Here is an 18524-nt window from a genome sequence, read left to right as displayed (position 1 = left end):
ATCACCAAAGTTTAGGTTTTGACGACAACGTGAGCATATAACAGTGAAAAAGTCATTTTCAGTTTTGACTTTAAAACCATTCATCCCCATCCAGTTACAGGATAGTTCGCCCGTCACGGTATTGTACAGTGTGAACAACACGGAATAATCGCGAAATACTTGCGATAGCGCAAAGTTATATTTTGGACTGCCGTTTTTGCTGCTGTAGCCGTCGTCTTTGCTTAAACTCCCTAAAGTCCCTAAAGCAAAGCTGCATGCAACATCACTAGATTGTTTTCCTTCAATCACCCGTTTTTCGTAATAGCCCAAATTTCGGTATATTAAAATTCAGTCCTAAACAAAAGGCATCATCTCGAGGCTCTGGGCAATAAACTCATACAAATCCTTATATTTATTCTCTAGAGCCTCAAGATGATACCTTTTGTTTAGGACTGAATTTTAACATATCGAAATTGGGCTATTAGTTTCTCGTCCACCAACCCATGATGCAGTTCGTTTAGGCAGTCTTTCCATAAGAACAATGGAAATAAAATTCAGAGACGCACGGCACAGTCTTAAGAATTTTATGCAGTAGAAGCCCTCCAAAACTTACCGGACTATGAGTTGGTTAAAAATAGCGAATATATGAAGACTTCTTTTAACTTCTCTTTTACAGATGAGATTTTGTAAAACTCAGGCTAGGTTTTCTAAGGTGTTTTAACGTGTTAATGAAAAGGAATGATACAGATGCGCTACAAGGATCAACACTGCCTGTGTTGTGTATAAGCCAATTTGCTCAACAAGGTATGTTATTAAAAATTGTCTGCTACTGCAAAAATGACCATACGTGATTTTAACAAAATATATTGGATCATTTAACTGATGCGCATATAAAAATAATTAACAACCCTACTCCATGCTCAGTTGTTCAAAGTCCGATTAAGCTTATCCTGGATTACTGGAAACTTCAATTGTTGTCGATTTTCTGAGGAAAAAAGTTTCCCAATATTTTTAGTCTTCAATTTTGACTTATACTTCGCGCTATGTAAGGAAATCCAAGTGGTCCTCGGATTGCAGATCCTAGCCCATGGATACCGGATCCCGCCCGACTAGGGGATCCCAGATCCCGATTGTGGATTCCGGATTCCAACCTCAATGGTTCCGCCCGAATGGATTCTGGATTCCATACAATTGCTTCGGGATTCCACGCTCTGGATTCCGGATTCCAAAGCCTCACGTTTGCTGGATTCCAGATTCCGGATTCCTTCACATGGGGCGATAGACTTTTTGCTTTCCTTCAGCATAGCTTCCTTCAGCATAAAATTTACGATGTTAATTTTTTTTCGACGGACAAAATTTAAACCTAGGTTGACATTAATCGCGAATTATTGTTAATCGGCTTGAACAACTGGCCTCAGGCCAAGAGTACAAAATTGAGAATAATTTTATTGCGTCTTGCAAATTCGATTCCTTAGTGAACGGACTTTCGTCACTTTCTTCTGTTGTTTGAGTAACTAAAACTCTCAGTGTATATAACCATAATGAATTCAAAAATACTTTTTTCCTTTGTTTAATTTTGACGAGGGGCCTGTTTCTCAATAGTCACGAAAACCATGTTTTCGGGCCCAAAGAGCAATTCGTGAAACTAAGATCAGCTTCAGTAACTTGCTCTTTGCACACGTTTTCAAGACCGAAAAAGCAAAAGTAACTTCAAAGTTTCATGGCTGTCCTTTTGAAGATACAGAGGGATTTAGATCACCCGAAAATGCGCCTGAGAAATTTTGGGATTTTTGAGAAACAGGCCTCTGGCCCCAGTTGTTAAGGGCCAGGCAACTTTATCCGGTGGGGAAAGTCAGTTGTAGTCTGTGCAATGATTTCATTATTTCCTCCCGTAACAATGAATATGCTCAATCCAGGCACATCTAAGTATGGGTTTGTGCGAAAACTTGGACAACGTTTAATGTGAAGTATATTTTACATTCTGAATAGTGAACTATCCACTGGATAGAGTTATACAGCCTTTAAATAACTGGGCCCTGGTTGGTCTAAAGTATAAAGAGAGTGATAACAAAATTACACGCTAAATATCTCAGTGTAAAAACATTCATTTATTAAAGCCATTTATAAAAAAATATTTCTCCGGTTCACTTAGTAAAGCGATGGGTCTCTGTCTTCTCTCTTGTATATTGTTGTGTAGCTTGCGTCTCCTGTGTTATCTTGAGTACCAGCGATGGTATCTAACAGGTTTCTCGTCTTTTTTCGATTGGGTCTCTGTTGCTTTTAGAAACAAGAAGCCGAGAAAGGAATGTTAAGGTTTTTGTAAACGCAAAGTTAACGTAAAATGTATTTTTGGTTACTGCAGCGTTGCCTGAATATCAGACTTCTGAAGCTGCCTACTCGAGCTCTTGTTAGGAAGCCCTCATTCCCAAGGGATATGGAAGCGATTGTTTATAGCCCTAAATCACGACTAGACGAACGAGACTTCGAGCGCTTGAAATTTGGACCAGTCCGGGGTAAAACCACAAGCTGAAACCTAATGCAACTGAGAAACTATAGGAACCTCACCAAGTCTGATCTTTTGAAATGGCATCTTTGATTAATGATACAGGAGGCATGCTTTTTGTTTTTTGTCTCTCAACCTTTGGAAAGGGTGGAGTTCTCTTGATCTAGTTGTTGGTCTGAATATCTTTCCGTTCAGTTGTCCACCTCGACTGATTTCAATAGTTTCACAACCTTTCCCGGTTTAAGACGTTGAGATAACTTGATTGGTTGGACACCTCGTACATGATAAATGACCAAATTTATACAAGAGACGAATAAATCGTCTAAAACGAATTTAATTATCCTTCTAAGACGGATATTTCGTCTGCAATTCGTCTAGATGTAACTCAGTTCGGTGTTTAGATTCCCTGCTAGCGGTCTCTTTTCTTTTTGTCTTTTTTTTTTTCTTCTGGGCTGACGAGTACGGGGAAAGAGACCTCTCCCATGGGACGAAACTCACTGTGTTGAGCATGCGCGGCGGTTACTTAGTGAACGAATCCTCAATCTCGTTCCCAGCGGAATCATCGGTCCCTTGACCAGCGGTCGGGAAAGAGAGACTCTGATTGGCTGTTGAAAAACGGTTTCATTTCCTGTTATTTTACGGGATGTTAGTTTTTAACGGAAAAATTGGAATTGTTTGTGGAGGTTTTATGCATGCACCAAAAACCATTGAACCCTGCAAATGTTGTAAGGGTATAGATAGCCACTGAGTACATTTATTCGGACTGAGGTCAAAGGCGAAAGGAATTTTAAATGCCTTTCTTGACCAGCCAGAACGAAGTCCAATGCGTTGTAGAAGTGCTCTACTTTAGAGGAAGAAGCCATATTTCTAAACGTTTGACTTTCCCTCCTAGTCGGAAGACCCTTCACGCACGCGCAGTTATTCAACCGGAACCAGAGTTTTCTGGTTCCGGTATTGGATTATTCCAGAGCCTCCCGTGCCCGTTCCGCGGGACAAGGGTAACGTTGGCTCTCGGAACGAGATCACCGAATTCTCAAGTGATACTTGATGTTGTGTGGGCTCACTTAATAACAGCGGCATTACTGTAAAGGAATGCGCGAGACACAGCAGGCTCAAGTGACAGTCAGCAAACATATCATGGGGCATGCGGTTTGAAGAGTGCCGTCCAAGATTGTGGACGGCGGTTGGATCAAAGTGAGTTTCGACCCATGGCAGAGGTCTCTGTTTCCGTACTCGTCAGCTCAGCGAACACAAAAAGGAGTCCTCTGTTGGCAGGGAAGTGTTTAGACGAATTAGGGACCAAAGCTCGTCTTCGATTGATTCGTCTGTAAACACATACAAAAGTGCTGACAGACGAATCAATCGGACCAATCTTCAGCTTTATTAAAAGGAGAACAGAATTACAATGTTAGTCTTATTCCACATTGCACGAAAAAAAAATCATGTGATTGCTTGAAAGCCTGTCGTAAAGCAACGCACGCGTATCACGAAATTAGGCCAAAATTGCGCCATCCAGGTCTAGCATTTGATTGGCTATCTGTAGCTTTATTTGATCATTGACCAATTAGGATGCCTTGTTTGTTACATCGTTTGCACTCAGCTTGAAAAGTCAGGAGGGTCTCAAAATGTTTCAACGTCAGGGAATTGTTGGGAAATTTGAAAAAAAGGAGCTCAGAGGTCAGGGAAATTTCATTTGTCTCATCTGGAACCACTCAAAAGACGTTATCTATGTGCTATCCATGTGCTTTGTATGTTGGGCAAAACAATGCAAAATTTACTATCTGTAAACTGACTGAACATTAAAATCAATCTTTCTTGTCCTTGGATTACAAGACAATCCTAAAAGATTATGTCAGGAAAAATTGCCTTTGGTCAGGGAAAAGTCAGGGAATTTTGTTTTCATGGTGGGAACCCTGTGATGAGGAAAAAACGTGCTGCACGAGCGGGGCGAAGGGGGGTGGGGGGTTTTCCGAAAATATTTCTTTTATTCCTCTGACGTACAAAATTAGTGTGCAAAAGTTAAAAAGACCCCAGTCACGACCTCTTGTTAAAGTAAACAATGTTTCCCGGCATAGAAATCATTAGCCCTTTCTATGTACCTTTTGCGACGTTTTCACCCACTGATGCAGAAGGATGCCAAATCCAACGAATCTGTGAAAAAAATGATCCTCACTTATAACGAGGCCCCACGACTTCTATAAAAGCACAGATAGGAGAAGTTCGATGGGGCTATTTCGCAGGTCACATATCAAAGTTTACAGAAAGGTTTCCAGAAAAAGGACTTGAAACAAGTCCAATGGTGTTTAATAAAAGTGTTAATTTGCAAGTGACTAATTTCCATGATCTTCCACCGTTATATCAGAGACACTTAACCGAATTGTAAATGTGGTCTGCTTCTATTTATGGCAACCAATGTACTTATTGTTCACAACTGAGCTATGAAGCCACTCAGTTGGGAGCAAGTCAATTTGTGAAGCTCAATTGTCCAAGTAAGTGCGAGAATCGCTTCACCCTTGCCTCTATCATGAACCCACACTTTAAATAGATACACTTTATTTCATCAAGTCCCTTCTGACGGGAACACATGAGTTCAACAAGCTGACCTGCTCCCAACTGAGAGTCTTTATAGCTCAATCCATTTTACAGTTGTAGCTAAGTTGCCTGGCCTAAGAATGGAAGCGAGGCTACCTGTGACCCTGCTTTGATACAAACCTTTGTGCTTTTCTAATGTCAATGTAGACTAATTAGAATTACAACAACACCAATTTACATGATAAAAAGCAGTGAGGTCTGTATCGATACAAGGTCACCTGCAGCCTCACAGCCATTCAAAGGCCAGGTCACTGAGCAAACAACTGTAAAATGGCCTATTGGTGGAGCATTGCACTGGCATTGCAGAGGTCATGGGTTCGAATCGGTCGAAGCCACCAGAATTTTCCAGGTGTCAAAAAGAGACAATTTCTAAAATTGTCGGATAAGTTCGAGGATCACTATTTTCGTCTATAACCCACACTTCGAATAAATAGATGTTACTGAACTAGCGTGAGGTCCATATTGGGAAAATATTGGTCGAGAAACGAGACCAACTTGATAATTTTCCCAATACGGACTGAGCAAACTACAATTGTAGTTCAATGAGGTTTTTATTATATTGGCTCTCTTGCGCAGGGTTTTCTATTCCTTGAGTCTTGCCTCTTCTCCTGCTTGCGTTAACGGTTCTAGAAAGTAAAATTCGTACTGGAACTCCGACATGACTGAATAAAAAACATTTCTCGCATTTTTTTTTATGTCCGAAAATATGGAAACAGAAAATGGGAACAGTTTGGGAACCCATATACCCTGCTTCGTATTGCAAAATTCTGATCCCTCAGAGAACCAATCAGAATTCCTTCTTTTTTATCTCGGACCACTTATACAGTTATTTCATATTGCAAAGAATACGTGACTAGTTGACAAAAATCATACCCCATCTGGATAGTTGTAAGAGTTCACCATCTCTGGCTGAGGATTATTTCTTCGGTGGCGAGAATAAGGAATCACAAAGGTGGAGGTGAATGGTTGCCTTTGTTGGAAGTGCTGTTGATAAGTGCTTGACCCAAATTTGTACTTTATCGGGGCATAATTGGCAGTAGAGGTCCTGGAAAAAGAAATTTGTTCCAAATGGGTTACTTCATTATATTTCGAATTTTCATCCAACGAGGATGAATGAAAATGAACATCATTACTTGCATGCAATGTCAGCCCGCCACGGGAACCAACGCTGCATCTCGCTGAATGGCTAACAGCTTCTCCGCACAAAGGCTGACAAAGCCCACTAAAAACTCGCCCGCTCAGATCCCGCTCGAAAGCCCACCCGCGCTCGAAATCCCGATTGAAGCCACTTCGATCCCCATCAGAACACTCGCTGTAAACTCGCTCGAATCCCGCTCAAGCCCGCTCGATCCGCACCATCGTTCTTAGCATTTCTTAATTCCTTTTGCTCCATAGTAAAGCTATGGTTACCTTCAGGGGTGTCGCATGTCCACGCGATCTAGCACGTCCGGTTTAAGATACCTAAACCCGCTACTTCCTACTGCCAAAACGTAAAAACCGCTGTTTCTCCGCCAATATTTGGTCTTTTTAATAATTTTTTTTTCTAAATTAGAGATCACAATTCGACTGTTACTTTGAGGCAAAAATCCAAATTTGAAGAAATTGTCGATCTGAAGGGAGACGGTAATCTTAACGTTTCGAGGGTTAATGAGGAGTGGGATTAAAATTTTAACGTGGTTGGAGAATAGTTTGAAGGAGCTTGGTCGAATGCCGGAGAAGTGTCCAATCGTCAAATAAACCCTGGCTATCATAAAATTTTATGAAAGCTACTTTTTGAAGCAGTGTTCAATGTTGCGATGATCTTGACTCACGTACTCCAAGTTACTGTCTTAAAGTTAAACAGGGAATATGATTAAGCGTTCGTTTGCAGAAGCAGCATGCCTTGCCTGTCAAACCATTTTTTAAGGGTTATTTCAAATAAAAAAAATGAGCGTAGTTGTGGAGTTTTCCAAGCTGTGCGCTTCGTATTCCGAAACAAAGCTCGTGTAAGAAAACTTCGTTTCCATGGCGACCGATTAAGCTCTTTCACTAGGAAATTATAAACATTTTACCTTTGTGGCAAAGGTGGAGGCAAGTATCTCCCTTCGAAATCAGCATTGTATTTGGTGCTATACATGTGGCTGAAAGAGAAAGGTTTAAATGCCGGCCGATAAAGTGCTGAGAGAGACGTGAGTCGATGACCAGGCCGATCGAGTGGCGTGCCTTCTGCATCTGCCTCGTGAGATAAAACAAATAGAATTTTAAGGATTATTTACTGTTCTCCCATCTTCTTCATGAGTAAATTCAGAAGAATAAAATGATTCAGAATGGTAAGCTAATTTCGTTGCTGCACTTACATGATGACGGGCGCCCTTGCCGGCTATGGCGAGTAGCTGAATGAGATGTTGTATCAGGCCGAATTTCATTCATCGTGTGAGGATGCCGAGATTGTCTCCCAGATGTGAAGTCTTCAGAAGTCTCTTTCATAATGAAGAAGCCTAGATGATAGCTTAGTTCATTTTTCTTAAAATGTTTAAGACATTTAACAGTCAAAGTTGTTAATATCCGAAATAATTGTTGCCGAGCTCTGCTACCTCGAAAACGACTGCGCAAAACAAAAAATTGAATGTGAAATTGACAACTATTGTTTCTAAATGTCACGCAACATCAAACGTTTTGGAAAAGATAATTCACAAAGAGCTGAATTTCCGACGTATCTAGAGTTCTCACAACAAAAAGGGGATGGTTCTTGAAATTCTTGAGGCCGGTAGTACAAGTATATTTTAAAATTTCTTGTGCCAATTAATTTTAAAATGTCTAAATAGACACCTTCAGTAATGTAAATCATCCAGAACATAGTTAATGTTCAGAAGGAACTGAGAAGCAAAATTTAATTAAAAGAAAAGGTACGTGATACAAAGAATACTGAATTCTTACTTTTCTCCGTTTTGCGGTTTAAATGCAAAACTCTCATGAACAGACGGCAAAATACATTGTCATGATAAATTCTTTTTATTTGACATGTGTCATTAAATTTATTTAGGCTTTTTTTAATACCAACCAGTCTCAAATAGAGACTTTGTGAAAAAGATTAAGATTTTCGCTGCATAAATTCACGTTTTCTTTATCATTTATTGGAATATATGAAGGTAAGACGTATCTTAAAGATCTTGGAAAGCCAGAAATGGCAACAATGCGTGACAGCTGTCACAAATTATGAATATTAAGTATTACTGATCGTGTCAAATCACACGAGCCCAAGGAATAGGTCCTCTCCAGTGTCATTGATCTACTGCTTAAAGGTACAATTTTTTTTTCAACTTTCTAGATTTATTTTCACATTAAGACATCATGCGATGCTCCTTCTTCTTACAAAACAACACAGCAGTCCGCCAAAATATTGTGTAAGTTGGCAATGGTTATGCAAATACTCGGCTGGTCACAGTGAAAACTCTGTTCGATGAAAAGGCTGGTTTTCAGCAGCGACAAAAGCAAGTGCAGACGCAACATACACAGGCACAGTAACTTGTTGTTTATTAGTTTCTTTGTTCAAACGAAAAGATCTAAATTATCGGCTAAAAGCGAGAATATGCGTATGTTGCTTGGTTCCTTGGGTCGCTCAAGTGAGAGTTATTTATTTAATTTTATGATCTCAACATTTGCTGCAGCTCTGAATGTCACTGCGGCTTCATTCCCGCTTCTGTTGCAATCTAAATTTTAGATTTATTTTCGCCTGTGCAGAACGTTTTATACATTCCAGCAAGTCAGAGGTCGACAAGTAAACAGAAGCTTGTGGAGTAAATACCTGTGCACTGGTCTTGATACAAAGCATAGAATGGTTGCATACATTATGGCTTGCCGTTGCCTGTTGCATAAAAATGTTATTGAAAAGTCTTTATTTTGTTCAAGGAAAGGTTACGTTTATACAAACGCTGGCCGTGTAGCACTTATATTTTAAACAGAGTTAACTGAATAGAGTGTAATGTGTAGTGCTAGATTTTCTATCCCATATGAACCACGTGAGCGTTCGCCCTACTGATGGAAATGGGCCCACACAAGGACAGAGAAAAACTCTGACCAGGGCGGGAATTGAATCCACGACCTTCGGGTTAGATCTCCGCCGCTCTACCGACTTAGCTACAAGGCCCGTGGGAACTGAAGATGTTAAAGTCACGGCAATGAACATGTACAAGTACAAGGAAAGGTTATGTTTATACAAACGCTGGCTGTGTAGCACTTATATTTTAAACAGAGTTAACTGAATAAAGTGTAATGTGTAGTGCTAGATTTTCTATCCCATATGAACCATGTGAGCGTTAGCCCTACTGATGGAAATGGCCCACACAAGGACAGAGATCTAACCCGAAGGTCGTGGGTTCAATTCCCACCCTGATCAGAGTTTTTCTCTGTCCTTGTGTGGGCCCATTTCCATCAGTAGGGCTAACGCTCACATGGTTCATATGGGATAGAAAATCTAGCACTACACATTACACTCTATTCAGTTAACTCTCTTTATTTTGTTGTTGGTGAAAAAAAACGTTCTTGTCACGTCATGCAGGAACGTGACATGGGCGCGGCTTAGTGTAACGAAAACCCCGTAACGTTCCAAGTTATCCAGGGCAGACAAAAAACAACTAAAACACGGCCGTCATCAGAAAACAGCGATTTTGAGAAGAGATAAGATGAGCTTTGGGAATAAATTGTGTTCCATGCGTTGACTAAAAACGCGGGACGATATCATTCAAGTTTCAGGCGACGATTACCGTCATGTGCACGTTCGATTGTATATCAAGCCGTGATTTTAACCAGTCGACCAGCTGGCTGACCAGTTATGGAAGTATATCTATGACAAAATTCAATGATCACTATTTGAAATAAAATCGTCCAAATCATAAATGCATCAATCCAAAGCTGAATGGCAACAAACCGATTCTGCAAATGGCCATCACGGAAATCGAAAGAGGCATAACGCAAATAGCCATAACGCAAAAAGGTAAAAATTATCCGTGAAATGTACGTGATCTGATTTCTTGTTTCCATCTGTTATAATTTTAAAATCATACTTAGAGAAAATTCGCACAAAGCACGTTGTGTGACAAAATGTCACTACCGGACCTTTTTTTCCACATCCCCAAGTTCCCCATAGGGTCGTTGACACAAAAGGAGTGACAAAGCAGTACTTAAGATAATTCTTAAGAAATAGCTTACTTTCTGAAATTGTCCATGAAATGAGATAATGTCAAAAAACCATTTGCTTCCCGTAAAGTGTTTTGATCCAGCCCCTCACCCTCGGTCAGTTGGTCAAACCTTCATGGGTAGATCAGTTTTGCTTTGAATTTGAATACAGACGGGGGCCCATGACTAGGAAAATGCCGTTTCATACAGCTAGTATTGGAGTTAAAGGTCCCTGGTACAGGTAACTTGTTTGTCGACGTTTCTCTCTAAAAAGTGTCGAATTTGTGCTTGGCAGGTCCAGTTGTCGAAAAATAGCGAGGATAACATGAGTACGGAGAGCAATATCAAATTGCTAATTTGTGGCAGCGGTAATGGAGCTCACGCGTTTGCAGGAATCGCTTCATCCAAGCCAGGAACTGAAGTACGAGTACTCAGTTTGTACCAAGACGAGGCTGAACGGTGGAGTAAAATTATGGAAACAGCTGACCTAGAGGTCACATGCCATCGGCGTGATCAAGAGCCTCACGTGATCAAATCTAAGCCAGCTCTCGTAACGAAGAACCCAGAGGAAGCTGCGCGCAATGTTGACATCATTGCCTTTGTGTTACCAGCGTTTGCGCATAAAATTTTCTTGGAGGTGCTCAAGCCGCACATTGAGCCTGGCATGACCATCGTTGGGTTGCCTGGGGCGTCAGGATTGGAGTTCCAGGTGCGAGGAATCCTTGGAGAAAAGGCCAATGATTGCACTGTCATGAATTTTGAATCTCTTCCTTGGGCGTGTCGACTGGGCGAGTTCGGCACAAAATGTGATGTTCTTGGAACTAAGGATACTTTGGTTGGAGCGATGCAGGTGACCAATTAATACTATTGATTTTACAGTAAATCAATGTTTTCGCAACATAAGATCTTAAAATGATAAATTTATCAATGAATATCGGGAAGAAAACATCCGAGTTCTAGCAACCAGGTTAATCCAATGAACTCATTCGCAACCCGTGGCTCCTGATCAAAACGTTCTTTCAACAAAAGTTCAATAAAGCTACAAGACAACCGTTCAATTATTCATGGCGCTACTCCAGTACATACCGGGGTGAGGGTCTTTGATAAAATGGAAATAGTAAACGAGGATAGGATTGAAAGAATAGGAGTACAGGTAGCCGGGAGTAAAAGACGGAAAACGAGAAGCAAAGCTGAAGCTACTGTCCACAGCAATATCAGCTTTAGTCTTTTGTCATCTGTCAAGATTCAAGCGCCGCTGCGGCAAATTTGACAACGGTGGTTCGAATTTCACTGCGCTTTCTAAATATACAATTGATTCTGTTTAACAAGTCAGGGTTTTCTTAGGATTGCTGAGAAAGGGATCGTGTTTTTAATTTCTCTGCTTTTTAGATTGGATCTGGTGCTGCACCCAAGAAGGACCCAGTAGCTTCTCTGCAATACTTGTTGGGGGAGGTTCCTCGTTTGACAGTGTCTGGTCACCTCATTGCAGTCTCTCTGATGAATCCTAACGCCTGCGGTCACCCGTCCTTCATGTATGGCCAATGGGAGGGGTGGGACGGGAAACCAGTGGAAGAAGTTCCCATGTTTTACACTGGAGTCAGTGAAGAAACTGCTGAGCTCTACGTAAAAATGTCGGATGAGTGTGTGCAGATGGGCAAAGTGATCACGGAAAAAACAGGAGCGGATATGTCTCAGGTTTGTCGGTTTGCTTGTCCGGTTTTTTTTCTCTAGCGAATTATTAACCCAAAAAGACTTCCTTGGACATCTTTTGCACAACCAGCAGGTAGCAAAACTACAAGGTACTTTACCCACGACCAACTGAGAAGCTCAGACGCGAAGGTCTGTTCCCGAGATGACGCCACAAACGTTTTCGCTTGCTTATTTTGACTCACCGCTTGATCGTGGGTCAACTGACTTCAAGCTTAAGATTTGCTAACTTTCAAAACTTTGAAATGCCTTCACATGCCTGCACCGAAATCATGAATACAACGTGGGAGCAGATTTGTAGATTTGTTACTCTTAAGGGCCTGTTTCGCAGGATAAGCGAAAGTCTGTATACTTGAAATATCTTAATCTTATCCGTGATGTTTATTAGGTTGTTCCTATGATACAGTGGGATTTACGCTGTTACCCTAACGATATAGCAGACAAAACAAATATGTGGACCGTCCTGCGGACCAATGCCGCATATCAAGGCCTCAAACATCCCATGAAAAGTACAGCTGATGGTAAATTCGTCCCAGACTTCCAACACCGGTATCTGACAGAAGACATTCCATACGGGCTTGCGGTCATACGGGGTGTAGGGGAAATTGTAGGGGTGAAGACGCCGCACATCGATAAAGTGTTACTGTGGGCTCAGGAACGCGTTGGGAAAAAGTACCTTGAGGGGGATCAATTCAATGGCGCTGATGTCGCTTCTACACGAGCCCCTCAAGCATACGGTATTTTTACAGTGAAAGACATGATGGGATAACTTGATACTTTGCTGACTGACGTTTTTGTTGTGAAACAAATTACACGCCAAACGATGGGAAAGCTTTATGGTGTCCCATTCAAGAGCGTGTTAGTCGAGCGATTTAAGCACCATAGGTGAGAACCCAAATGGGAAACAGCAGACTGATAATTGTCGTAAAAACAAGAAAATTCTCTAAAGGTTGGTTTACGCGCTACGATTTGTCGGCCCGCTTTGTCGTGCCGACATTATCGGAGCACGAATTGACACTCGATTTGCGGCCGATTCGTGAAAACGAAAACCCTATTCGAGCCGACACTTTCAGAGAAGCCGACGTGTAGTAGTAGTGTTTCTTTATTGTAAGAATTGAAATAGCTATTAAAACTGATTTACAAGATTGCCGAGTGAGAATCGAATTAGAATCTGAATCAGAACTTGAGGACAGGGCATGCGTACAACATAGAAGCAATCAAAATGGCGGAGATCAAGAACACGTACGATTCATACTCCGATAATAATGTCGTGCCGCCAAATCGTAGCATGTAAACCGGCCTTTACTTGTCTACCTGTTTTACTAAGTAGCTAAAAACAAGTTTCTTTGATTTTTCGCAAAGCTTATTTCAACCCCCGCGTTAACTTTGCTTTAAATGAAATACTAAATCTCTCAACTGTAGGAAACCAAAGCTGTGTTTATAAGAGCTGTATCGGCAACAGATGCTTGTATGTAAAATGAAGGACAAAATACAATTTTGCAACCGGGCTGTTTATGATTCGAGCGTATTCACGAAGCTAGAGTGCCGACCAATCACAGTGCCGTTATAAGAACCAATCAGGAGCTAGCCTTTTGGCGCGGTTTTGTTCATTTTGTGTTTCATCTTTGTTATTAATGGGGACTGGAAAGTTCATCCCGGTCGAAATGAGAAATCTACGCGTAGAGATGAGAGGATTTCAAAGTTCTAAAGTATGTGTGAGACCACATATCTTCTTAACAAGGGTTCACGAACCAATAATAAGCAATATTGGAGTTGATTTCCCCTCTGATTCAAAACGATTCCTCGTTTGATTTTTTTGATGGTAATTTCCACGCCCACTTAGCCTCTCTTTGAAAATGAGGCCAAAGTAAGTTCGTAAATGCTCTAATTGCCGGTTAACTTGCAAGAGACGCGTTTTGCAAATGCTACGAAATACTACGAAGAACTGATAGAATGGCGTGAAATCACCCCCGTGTCCCATAGCTCCTAACAAATGGTTGCGGAATAATAACCGCCGCATTCCCACAGAGGCAATATTCAAACTAGATTGAAAACCGATATTCTGAAAAATCTTGTCCATAAAAATGTTTTATTTACAATCACACCAAAACCCTGGTCTTTTAAAAAATGTTCTCTATGTACAAAGCAAGCCCAACATTTCCGTACGAAAAGCCAGGCTTAAAAGGAACACAACGCACGTTGGGTGAACTGCATTGGCCTCAACGGAAATTCTGAATTGTGATTAGACGAGAATATTTTAACGTTTTCTCATCGCCGCCATTTCGGTGGAGGAAAACAACAGTATCTCTCATTGCCTGCTTTTTTTCAGTTGCACTATTGTTATCTGCGTCTATGGAGCAGACATTCATAATACTTTCGAATTGTCGCGGTAAATTTTCAAGGTTTAGCGTTGTTTTCTCTTGTTTCCAGTGGATTACGTAAGTTTGGCATTCCTCGTCTTAAGATAAGTATATTCTGAGCTGCTGAAGGCAGACGGAATTGATTTGTGGAGCAGCAGTTTTTCTATGAATACTTAACATCCCTTAGTGATAAGCCTCACTTGCTAAGTTTTTTTTCCAGTAAACAACCGTGATCGTATGATCATTAGTACTTAAATGACATGTATTGTTTTTTGTCGTAAAGTAAAAAACTGATGACCAGTCCCATCGGGACTGTCTTATGATCTAAAATGGGCAGTTTTGAATTGAACAGACCTTGCAACGTACAGATCTCTTTTGAGTTTTTTTCAAAAAACCATCTTTATTTATAACGGCTTCTGTCATCACGTGTTTTCAACTTAGCCAATCAATAAGGGATGTCTCCGATTACGTCACAGATGCATAAGTGAGCTCCTTTGATGAACGCTGAAGCAATCCCAAACTAACTGCGTCTAAAACAACGAACACTCAAACTCGAGGTTCTGGGTGCTACAATTGTAGTTTATGCAAATGAGGTGGCATCATTGTAGGTTAATTAAAAATGACAACGCCTATTTCCGATTTCCGTCATTCAAAACGCCTTTCCCGGCCTGTAAAACTCGCGCAGCTCTTCGTCCATCTCGTTCCCAAGTATTCCCCTGGGAACAAGATGTCGGTGGGTTAAAAGTACAGGTCAGGAAAACGAGCTTGAAAATTTGAGAATAATTTATCTCATTGGCTATACATTTATCTACACAGAATCATAAACGAAACATTTGACCACGCCGAAAAAAGCTGGATGTTTCAGAGATAATTCAATCAGTGTTGTCATCTATCCTTGTTTAACTTCAGAAAATTTTCCACCATGCGGTCGTAATAGTCACGTGACAGCCAAAAGCACTGCAGGGGATCCACATGACTTGAGCTGCAAATAAGAACGCATAATTTATACTTAGCACTACAAAATCGTAATTCACTTTCAACTTGTATTACGTAAGTTCAAGCCCGTTTCTATGAGCAAGTAAGAACTGCTGACAAATTCCATCCCTTAACAGGTAGTCCTGGAGAGCAAAGTGGCAAGGGCTGTGTCCCTGGTTTGATTTCTGACCTTCTCTGAGAGCCTCGAATATCCTTACTTGCTTAAATGCAACATTTGATTTTGAGTCAAATTATAATCCGTGCTGGAAAAGTCAATCGAATTGAAGTACTAAACACGCGTTTTTGGAAAGTCCCGACACTTTTCGAGTGTCTGTTTTCACAATTATTAATACCTAATTCAATACATCACACATTCGTTTCACAAGGTTTAGGCAATAACAGCTGATGAGGATCTGCTATACCCACCCACCTTTACAATCACAAAGGACAGCCACAACACAGGGAAATTCATCCCCTACTCTTCTCGAATAGTGTGTGTGTTCTTTAACGTCCCACAAGAAACTTATGAACATGGAAGATATTTGTGAGACGGGGTCTACGGTTTATAGTCCTTATGCGAGAAGACGTGAAAGTCTAAGCATTTGCAGATGTAATTACAAAGGCATCACTTTCTCCTCAGTTATTTTAAGACCCTGAGTGTTGGTCCGGCCGGAGAGAATAACCAAAGGATACTTATGCCCGTATTGCATCCAGCATTAAAAGTAATGATCGTTGTAGACCGAATGCATAAATGGCGGCCAAAAAAATATTCTCTTGTTTATGTGCTAATTAGACTTACTAGCCTCGTTTGCATGTAAGAAATACAAAAGAAATGTTGCTTGAGAGCGAGGCTAGTGAGTCTAATTAGCACATAAACAAAATAATATTTTTTGGCCGCCATTTATGCATTCGGTCTATTATAGTAAGCTTAACCCGGCACGACGTTTTCCGTGTTTCCATAGCCTCATCTAGACACGAGGAGGAGTTGGGAGAATTCAACCCGAGACGCTGTCCAAGGTTTGCATGACTGTCGAAAATTCTCCCAACTCCCCCTCGTACGCGTGTTTAGATGAGGCTATGGAAACACGGGAAAAAATCCTCTATTGCCTTTATAAAATATTTCTCAAAGATAATTGAACAAATGAAGGAAAATGCTGTTTTTTTACTTCTTGATTGAAACAGATTTTCCTGATGCACGCTCATATTTCCTACCAACCGATCAAAACGCGCATCTGACAATACATAACCAATCAAAATTCCTGTGATGTCACAGCCGTGTTTCCATACTGTCATCTAAACACAGCTGTTGACCAATGAGAGTGCGCGTACTATCCTAATTATTTTATAAATAGCAATAGCTTTAATGAACTTGCATACCTCTTGCCATTACAGAATTTGATGATAAGTCTGCGACCATTTGCTCCTGCAACCCAGCCCGGCAAATACTCATACAAAGCTGAAATTCAAAGATGAAAAAAGCCAAAAACCGGTATCGTATGACTGGCTCTAAAGAGTAGGCTTGTTATTTTCACAAATTAAGTGCGGTATCATGGAACTCTACGCTTTCGTGCGCCAGCTTGGGCATTTGACACGGTCACACCCGCAACCGTTTAAGATAGCATTCCTGTTGCTATGGTCACCTACTCCGTCACAATATTTCGCGTACTTTGTTAAGCAATGGCTGTTGTTTTACATGGTCCCATAACATAGCTGTTTGGTGATACAGTGTTGCTGAGCTAATCTTCCGAATAATACCGTTTCTTGAATGTGTTGAAACTGGTTTGAGCAATCTTAATGAACCTCCCAGTTGATTCGTAAAGCAAAATCATAACTTGCATAATGAGAGCCGAATTGACCCAACGAGTATATCAACTCCAAGTTTTACGCTCACAAACTCTACCTGGATCCAACAGCGCCAGAACGCGATCTCCAATCGTCAACGGACGGCGTTTTGTATGAGCACCAAATATGTAACCAGAGCTCTGAAGAAAGTCAAAAAGGGACTGTTGTTAAAAATTTAAAGAAAACAATACAGTGACAAAGTGAACGTCACTAACGATCAATAAAAACATAAGATAGAGGATAAGCGATTCTTTACACAGACAAACAGCGTAAGATTAAGACTCGGAAATGGGTCCTCGCTGCTGAGGAAATACTTTGCCTTTCACGTAAAGGTACGGCTAAATCGCTCCACTTTAGGACCACCTGAGCTCTAGTAATCGAAAGGCCATATTTCGATTCCTGCCAACAGAACTGGACTTTTCTAGTTCGCTTGCGATATACTGAAGAATTCATTATTTTATTGAAAAAAGCTCTTGTACCTGTAATTGTACGGTCTGGTCTGCCCATTCGATGATGTACTGTCGTCCATTACCGACGCGTTCTCGCACAGTCCCTAAACAGACATAAAAACACGCGCATGAAACGAGCCTGAAATATGATCAATTCTGTCAATCGGTTTTTATTTACGTATCATCTTCTGTGTTTTTCTTTTGTTTCGGGACACCTGTAAGGACTCCATAATGTCACTTAAAAACGATCCTTTCTCGATGAAAGCTACGAATATTTGCGGGCGTATTTCACTTAGAATAAATCCCTGAGTGTGTCTTTTTGAAGGGAATACATTTTAAATCATAAGAATCTGTTTCACAAATGACTTTTGGCACCGGTGACATTTTCGAGATTTTTGAGAAACGCGGTTCTGGGTCCAAGTTACCGAGGTCTAGGAATTTGAAAAGTTTTAATTTTCTATTTTTCCTAGCTCAATTATTCTTTCCACTTAATCTTTTCATCTCTTGTGCTTTCTTTTCACAGTACCCAAACGTTTTACAGGTTGCTCGACAACAGTTTAGTGAAAAGCCTCTTGCAATCCGATCTAAACAACAATTACTCCCTTCATAGAGCGGTTTTCAAATGAGTGTCGTAAAACCAAAACCAAAGTAATTACTTTGGCCAATCAAGAAGGACGGAGACAAATCCAGTAAACCAATCAAAACTCGAAGTAATTACAGGTAGCCGACACAAAGCGCGGGAAAATGTGCACGCGCGAGCCACAATTGGTTTTAGCTTCACTTCTGATTGGTTGAAAAAATGGCGCGAGAACTTTGAACCAATCACTGAGTGAAGTAAATGCACAACCAAAGTAATTAGCTGATTACTTTCGACACTCAATTGAAAACCGCTCTATACAAACTTTTAATTACGCACCGAGATGAAACATCCCGTCTTTCTCGTTTCGAGCTACAACAGCCTGG

The 18524-nt window shown here is 40.8% G+C and overlaps 3 protein-coding genes across 5 annotated transcripts in view; 1 reads left to right on the top strand and 2 right to left on the bottom strand.

The window, feature by feature from the left end:
• Positions 1-2066: 2066 nt before the first annotated feature.
• Positions 2067-7683, bottom strand: LOC138000541 (uncharacterized). The gene is made up of 5 exons (XM_068847032.1): positions 7411-7683; positions 7126-7285; positions 5948-6119; positions 4582-4633; positions 2067-2256 (listed from the first exon to the last, which is right to left on the bottom strand). The coding sequence occupies exons 1-5, from the start codon at positions 7538-7540 to the stop codon at positions 2192-2194; spliced, it is 579 nt and encodes a 192-aa protein (XP_068703133.1). The 5' UTR covers positions 7541-7683; the 3' UTR covers positions 2067-2191.
• A 543-nt stretch (positions 7684-8226) lies between these two features.
• On the top strand, positions 8227-13448 carry LOC138000540 (tauropine dehydrogenase-like). 2 transcript variants are annotated; one of them, XM_068847031.1, is made up of 4 exons: positions 8227-8355; positions 10524-11078; positions 11618-11923; positions 12324-13448. In XM_068847031.1, the coding sequence occupies exons 2-4, from the start codon at positions 10554-10556 to the stop codon at positions 12702-12704; spliced, it is 1212 nt and encodes a 403-aa protein (XP_068703132.1). In that variant the 5' UTR covers positions 8227-8355; positions 10524-10553; the 3' UTR covers positions 12705-13448. The 2 variants fall into 2 exon arrangements, with proteins under 2 accessions (XP_068703132.1, XP_068703130.1); XM_068847029.1 differs by lacking the exon at positions 8227-8355 and adding an exon at positions 8388-8457 and having other exon boundaries at positions 12324-12842.
• Positions 13449-14005: 557 nt separating this feature from the next.
• Positions 14006-18524, bottom strand: part of LOC138000538 (von Willebrand factor A domain-containing protein 3B-like) — a 47000-nt gene continuing 42481 nt past the window's right edge. The window contains exons 38-42 of one of the 2 annotated variants that reach the window (XM_068847024.1): positions 18478-18524; positions 17592-17665; positions 17171-17252; positions 16648-16726; positions 14006-15277 (exon numbers count right to left, since the gene is read on the bottom strand). The exon at positions 18478-18524 is cut by the window's right edge and continues 157 nt beyond it. In XM_068847024.1, coding sequence (XP_068703125.1) covers positions 15181-15277; positions 16648-16726; positions 17171-17252; positions 17592-17665; positions 18478-18524 — 379 coding nt within the window. In that variant the 3' untranslated portion in view covers positions 14006-15180. The remainder of the gene's footprint in view (positions 15278-16647; positions 16727-17170; positions 17253-17591; positions 17666-18477) is intronic. The other variant, XM_068847025.1, reaches the window with a different exon arrangement.

The sequence above is a fragment of the Montipora foliosa genome, chromosome 4 (genome assembly GCF_036669935.1).
Source record: "Montipora foliosa isolate CH-2021 chromosome 4, ASM3666993v2, whole genome shotgun sequence".
Classification (NCBI taxonomy): domain Eukaryota; kingdom Metazoa; phylum Cnidaria; class Anthozoa; order Scleractinia; family Acroporidae; genus Montipora; species Montipora foliosa.
Note: the sequence above shows the minus strand (reverse complement) of the source record. Positions and strands in the feature narration are given on the sequence as shown.

Excerpts from the sequence above, each read along its gene's own strand:
- LOC138000541 (XM_068847032.1), bottom strand. The coding sequence starts at position 7,540 with ATGAAAGAGACTTCTGAAGACTTCACATCTGGGAGACAATCTCGGCAT. Across the intron at positions 7,286-7,410 it reads GCAAGGGCGCCCGTCATCAT|ATGCAGAAGGCACGCCACTC; the intron begins GTAAGTGCAGCA and ends CTCACGAGGCAG. Across the intron at positions 4,634-5,947 it reads CTTACAACTATCCAGATGGG|ATTCGTTGGATTTGGCATCC; the intron begins GTATGATTTTTG and ends TTTTTTTCACAG.
- LOC138000540 (XM_068847029.1), top strand. The coding sequence starts at position 8,410 with ATGCTCCTTCTTCTTACAAAACAACACAGCAGTCCGCCAAAATATTGT. Across the intron at positions 8,458-10,523 it reads GCAGTCCGCCAAAATATTGT|GTCCAGTTGTCGAAAAATAG; the intron begins GTAAGTTGGCAA and ends TGTGCTTGGCAG. Across the intron at positions 11,924-12,323 it reads CAGGAGCGGATATGTCTCAG|GTTGTTCCTATGATACAGTG; the intron begins GTTTGTCGGTTT and ends GATGTTTATTAG.